The sequence below is a fragment of the Egretta garzetta genome, unplaced genomic scaffold, assembly GCF_000687185.1.
Source record: "Egretta garzetta isolate BGI_Z169 unplaced genomic scaffold, ASM68718v1 scaffold59, whole genome shotgun sequence".
Taxonomy (NCBI): Eukaryota; Metazoa; Chordata; class Aves; order Pelecaniformes; family Ardeidae; genus Egretta; species Egretta garzetta.
This window is the reverse complement of record NW_009267230.1, coordinates 1,201,811-1,207,385: the sequence shown is the minus strand read 5'-3', so window position 1 is coordinate 1,207,385 and position 5,575 is coordinate 1,201,811. Positions and strand designations below refer to the sequence as shown.

The window sequence follows — 5,575 nt, the reverse complement described above, 5'->3', positions numbered from 1 at the left end:
ATGGCAGCACCTGGGTCCTACACCCAGCACAGAGGTTCAGCATCTCCAAAACCAAGCATGAGTTGGCCTCTGTGCTCTTCCCTGCAGAGGTCTTTGCTTGAATCTCTCGCAACCTACCTGGTCCTTCCTCACTGGCACAGGACATGGATTGACTCCTGTCTCGGCCCCATATGCCATGACCCAGTTCCACCTCCCACCCCGCAGGATTTCCCACCTGTACCCACCTCTTTAAGACTGATGTTTGCCGTGTAGACCACGTTCGTCCCATCCCTCTTGAAGTGCGAGTGAGGCTTGTCCTTGAGGATGAAGACGATGTCAGCAGGGATGTTGTCCGGGGTGGCGTCCCCTTCTTTGGGGAATGTGATTTTGGTTCCCTCCTTCCAACCCCGTTTGATGACAATGTTTAGGATCTTGTCCTCAGTCCGCATGGTCCGGCCATCAGCGTTGAGCCTTCTGCGGGTGATCTTCATCCTCTTGGTGGATCCGTGGTAGATCTCTTCCAGGGACACCTTGAGCTCATGGATGACGGGTGGGTCTTGGACCTTCCTCCGCGTGTGCAGAGACTCTTGGTGCCGCCGGTGAACCCCATTAATGCCGTTGAAGCCAAACCGGCCGAAGGCACTGAAAGGGTCGTCATCATCATCGAAATCCATGTCTTCCTGGTCAAAGCCATTGAACATCCGGGAGCGGCTGCTGGCGAAGAAGATGTCAAAAGGGTTGGAGCCCCCGAAGAAGGATGCAAAGGTGGCGTGGGGGTCTCCGTGGAAGGTGTAGTGGAAAGTGTTCCCTGAGCCACCTGAAGAGCCACCTCCAGTTTTGAGACCTGCAAGAGGAAGGGGAAGACGAGACATGAACGCTGCCTGCCAGTGGACAGTGTGCTGGGACCGCACTTTCCAGGTGGGAGCGTGGTCTCTGCTAGCTCCAGGCAGCCCTTCCAGCATCTCCTGGGGGTGCAGGTCACCGCCTCCAGCCCAGCCACCTGCGGAGGGCATGGACCAGGAAGGGACCCCCTCAGCCTATGATACACAGTCCTGCTCCCACACCCAGCAAGCTCCATCTCAAAAGCTCTTCAGGTTTTGTCCCTGAAGACAGAGAAACTGAAGCGTTTCTTCGGTTCTCTCCACCCAGTTCACAGCCTTTCCATTTAAAACATTTCCTGACCAGCCTGTCTCCACGTTTCCCCATGGGCAGGCTCCCATCTACCCAAAGAGCCCTGTTCTTGGGCTGCACCGATGGCCATGGTCCAGGAGCATCAGGCCCAGCAGGTGGGAAAAGGCTTTGAGCTCAGTGAGTGACTGTGACGCTGGGTGGCAGAGCAGGTGGAGGTCAGCGGATCTCCAGGTCGGCAGGCAGCTCCCTGTATACACACTGTACAAAATGCCAGGTGAGCTCAAGGTTTGGACCTTTTGGCAGCCATTCCCACGGGAAACTTCCCTGCTAGGTCCCAGGCTGAGCCTTACATCACTGCAACCCCCACAAATTCCCAAGCAGCCAAGGCACATGACAAGTGGCCCCCCAAAGAGGTCACACACGCTCTCTGAAAGTCTATTTTTGACCAGGAGGGGCCAGGAAGGGTTAAGCCAAGCCTAGCTCAAGGACTATTTTCAGGGCGGGCTATTTCTGACGGGCTGGCTCGTGCCAGTGCCAGCCCCCTGCAGCGCAGGAGACAGGAGGGGAACAAGCACAGCGCAGCCAAGTCTGGGGGTCTTTATGAAGTTAGGGGGATTTTGCTTCACCTCGCTCACCCCAGCAAGTGGGACACAGATGCCGACCAAGGCATCTGATGATGGGAAACAAAAGGTGTGAGGGATCGTGGACTGGTCCAACGGAGTTTGGCTTTGCCAGGACTCCCTGTCCCACTGCGACAAGGGGGCGGTTTCGCCAAATGCTCGTGGAGCCCCCATCCCTAACAGACTGTATGTACAGCCAGGAGGTTTCACCTTCAATCCTGTGACGCCAGCCCGAGCGGGGTCCGATTTCGGGTGCCTCTGGGGAAAGGCTGCTTTCCCACTTGAGACAGCCTCTTCTCATTTTACATCACAGCAAATCACCCTGCCTCGGTGCATCCATCATAGCCCTGACATAACTAGCGGGTTGAGAATTAACCCACTGCCGGTTAATGCTACCGGTAGCTTGTTAGGGGAGGCACCTGCCCGGCCCCGGAGAGGGGCTGCCCCTTCCACCCAGCAGACTGTTCCTGCCAGACCTCCTGCTCTTTTAAGCACCCAAGCCCTGGGCTGATTAATGCAGATGCTATTCGGCACTCTCCTCGAATGGGGTTGCGCTCTTCCATCTTCGACTAATAAGGCCGCCTGCGGTGGAGCAGCTCTCCTCCTCCTCCTCCATGCCAAACACCAGACAACAGCAACCGCTTGGTTTCAAAACAAGGACCTATTACTTAAATTGGGAAAAGGTTTGAATCCTGTAGGTCAGCCTGTACCAGGCAGGGCAGCGTGACCAGTGCGTGAATGCAGGGGGGGGAATGTGGGCAAAAGCAACGCTCCTCTGTTCGGGTATTTTTAGGTCAGTTAAAGGGTTGCTAACGAATTACCCCAGGTATGACCCAGGAGGTGAGCTCCTTCCACTTCCATCGCCTCGGCCGGCTGTGGGGTTTCGGGGCGGAGGGCAGGGAGAGCCCAGCCCTCCTGGGAAGCAGAGTGGTGGGTTGGAAAAGCGGAGCAGCCTGGGGAGGAGCGGGATGAGAGACGATTTCTGGCACCTGTGGAGCCTTTGCCCTCCCCAGTTCTGTGGCCACCAGCCTTGTTTCGGGGGCAGGCATGAACCACAGGGACAACTCTGTGCGAAAACACTCCATTGCCTATACGAACCGATTTGGAGCCAGCACCCGTCCCCTTACCTTCCTCCCCGTACTGGTCGTAGACGGCTCGTTTCTTGGGGTCGCTCAGGACATCATAAGCCTCTGCGATCTCCTTGAATTTCTCCTCAGCATTGGGGTCTTTATTCTTGTCGGGGTGATACTTCAGGGCCATTTTCCTATAGGCTTTCTTGATTTCATCCTCGTTGGCGCCGGACTGGATGCCCAAAATCTTGTAATAGTCCTTCCCCATGACGGCAACGCTGCCGGGAGCCGAGTACTTATTCCTGAAAGCAGAAAGACAGCTCTCCGTAAGGCGAATATCGCACTGGGGCAGCTGGGGACAGGACTGGCACGCACTTATCACGGAGCCGATGCTCCCCACGTCCCACCGGCCAGCAGCACCAGAGCCGGCTCAAGCCCACGCTTCCCACTGGAGGTCAGAGCCCCGGCGCCAGGATGCGCCCCGGCTCCGGTTTTATCCCCCCGAGCCCCACGGCGGGGACAGGGAGACTCATCTCTGAGGCTGACGGGGAGAGGGAGAGCCCGAGCCCGGGCACAGAGTTATTATAAGGGCCACGCCACCGCTCACGTCAGGCCAGGACTGCGTCCCCGTCCCGTTCCCCCCCCCGCTGAGCCCGGAGGGCTGAGCCGTGTCTAAATGTAGCTGTCAGCCCGTGCCTGTCCCCCCCCCCCAGCTCTCTCCCAGCTGGGGACCTGGGACGGGAGTCAGGGTGATGGCAGCAGGTTTTTGGAGGCTGAAAGCAGCAGCAGGGACTGTGCTGCCGCCTTCACCTTAAAGGAACTTCAAACATTTTGTTCCTGAAAGCAATTGGCATTCAGCTGGAGATAAGCGCCTCCGTCGTGTCAGAGCCATAATTTGTATTTAGCGAAGAGAGAACGAAGCCGTTAGACAGAAACATCTTGTGATGGTGGGAGGGCTTTTTTATTTTTTTGTTTAAAGAAAAAAAAAAACCCAAACCCAACCTCTTTCTAGCCTGACTTGCTCTCACTGAGAGCCTTCAACTACATTTTGCAGTAAGCCAGAAACCCAGGGCTCGCTCCCTCCATCATGCAGGGGACGAGGCTGGTGCCATGCCTATACTAAGGCATGGAAAACTTGGTGGCCATACCCCAAGGGAGGAAAAGGACGGGTGATTAATCCGTGCCCCAGTCACGCTGCTGGAGTGGCAGAGACCCAGGGAGCAGGCGGAGCAGCCGGGAGGGCAGCTCCTCCGGGCAGGGGCTGAGCAAGCCCCACGCTCCTCCAAGGATTCTTCCCGCGGCTTGTCAGCCTTCGGTTATCCGACAGCGAACTCCTGCGTCCCCCCAGCCTGGCCTGGCTGCCCCCCCCTGCCTTGCACAGCCCAGCTGGGTGCTTGCTCCCGGCTCTGCTCTTCTGCAGGCGATGCCCCAGCAGACCCTCTGCTCTCTGTTAAGCCCTGCTCACGTCCTGCTCCCCGCTGCGGTCCAGGTTTCACCCCGTCCTCGCTCCGAAGGGCAAGCCCCAGCCCATCGTGTCCCTCCAGCAGACGGGTTTCTGTATGGGGTGTGAGCCCTTTCCTTCACCATCATACAAGTTACCAGATGTTCCCGTAAGCTCTATCCGTCAGCACCCCGTGGAGGTCACGGGGGTCCCCCCCCAACCACAGCAGCTCAGAATAGGGTGGCCAGGCACCCCCAGGGGGCACATCCACAGTGTGGCACTGAGCCCCTGGCATCCATCCCAAGCATCCAAGGCTTGCCTTGGGTCATGCCTCCGGCAATAATAACCCCTCCACAGCTGGGAAGCTGCTACGGAGGCTTGGAAATCGGTCACATTGACACAACTTCTGCTCTTTTTTGCTCCAGCCACCGAGCAGGTCCTTTGCTGTAGGTGGGGAGGGGGGCTAAGGCACGCAAGGCACCTCTGAAGATGCAGCGAGGGAAGACGGGGGCACCCACGGACACACGAGGCAGCCTGGGGTGGAGGGAGGCACAGAAGAGGTGGGAAAAGGTCCCTGGGGGCGTAAAGAGCATCCGACAGCATCTCCCGCGGCAGCTCCTGGATGCCAGCACGTTTCCGTACCAGCTCCTGCGCGCAGAGCTGCCGCCAGCACCCAGCCCACGCAGGCGCTGGGGGATGCTCTGCCCCCCACCCGCCTCCACAGCCGCCCTCCCCGTGGGGCTGCAAGAGACCCCAGGCAAGCGATCTGGGGGGGTATGAGGTAACCTGCCAATCTGCCCCAACAAAGGTCACCCCAGCACCTCCCTTCCCCACGGCAGCCTCCAGTGCGGGGCAGGGGCTCCCCACGACCAGCATGAAGACCAGGACCAGGATTTGGCCCCTGCCTGGATGATGCCAAGCCCCCCGCAACAAGGGCAAGCCAGGCAGCACTGAAGATGACCCTGTTGCACCCCGGCTTGAGAGACGCGGAGGTGGCAAACCTTCAGTTGTCCCCCCCGGGGACCACAGTGCCCTGCTCTGACCCCCCCCAGCCCCACCTGACAGCACCACCGGGACCCCCTCGCCCGGCTGAAACCCCACGGCGCTTCCCATGGAAATACATCCCGCCCCGGCAAAACTCTGTCGCCCCCTGCGAGATCTCTGGTCATGACCCGCGAGGGGGTCTTTGGCCGGGGTGGGGATGCTGCTGGGGATGCTCCCCCAGCCAGGGACCCCTTTGTCCAGCTGGGGTCAGGGAGGGGGGAATTTCTCTACCGAAACGCATCCCCGCGCCACGTTTTACCGTGCGGGTGAGGACCAGCCGCTGGGGGGGG

The 5,575-nt window shown here is 59.2% G+C and overlaps 1 protein-coding gene across 2 annotated transcripts in view; it reads right to left on the bottom strand.

The window, feature by feature from the left end:
- The window catches only part of DNAJB5 (DnaJ heat shock protein family (Hsp40) member B5), an 11,144-nt gene that overhangs the window by 4,805 nt on the left and 764 nt on the right, over positions 1-5,575 (bottom strand). Inside the window, exons 2-3 of one of the 2 annotated variants that reach the window (XM_009647270.2) lie at positions 2,858-3,102; positions 225-823 (exon numbers count right to left, since the gene is read on the bottom strand). In XM_009647270.2, the coding sequence (XP_009645565.1) occupies positions 225-823; positions 2,858-3,102 (844 nt within the window). Of the gene's footprint in view, positions 1-224; positions 824-2,845; positions 3,103-5,575 lie in introns of those variants that run through there. The other variant, XM_009647271.2, reaches the window with a different exon arrangement.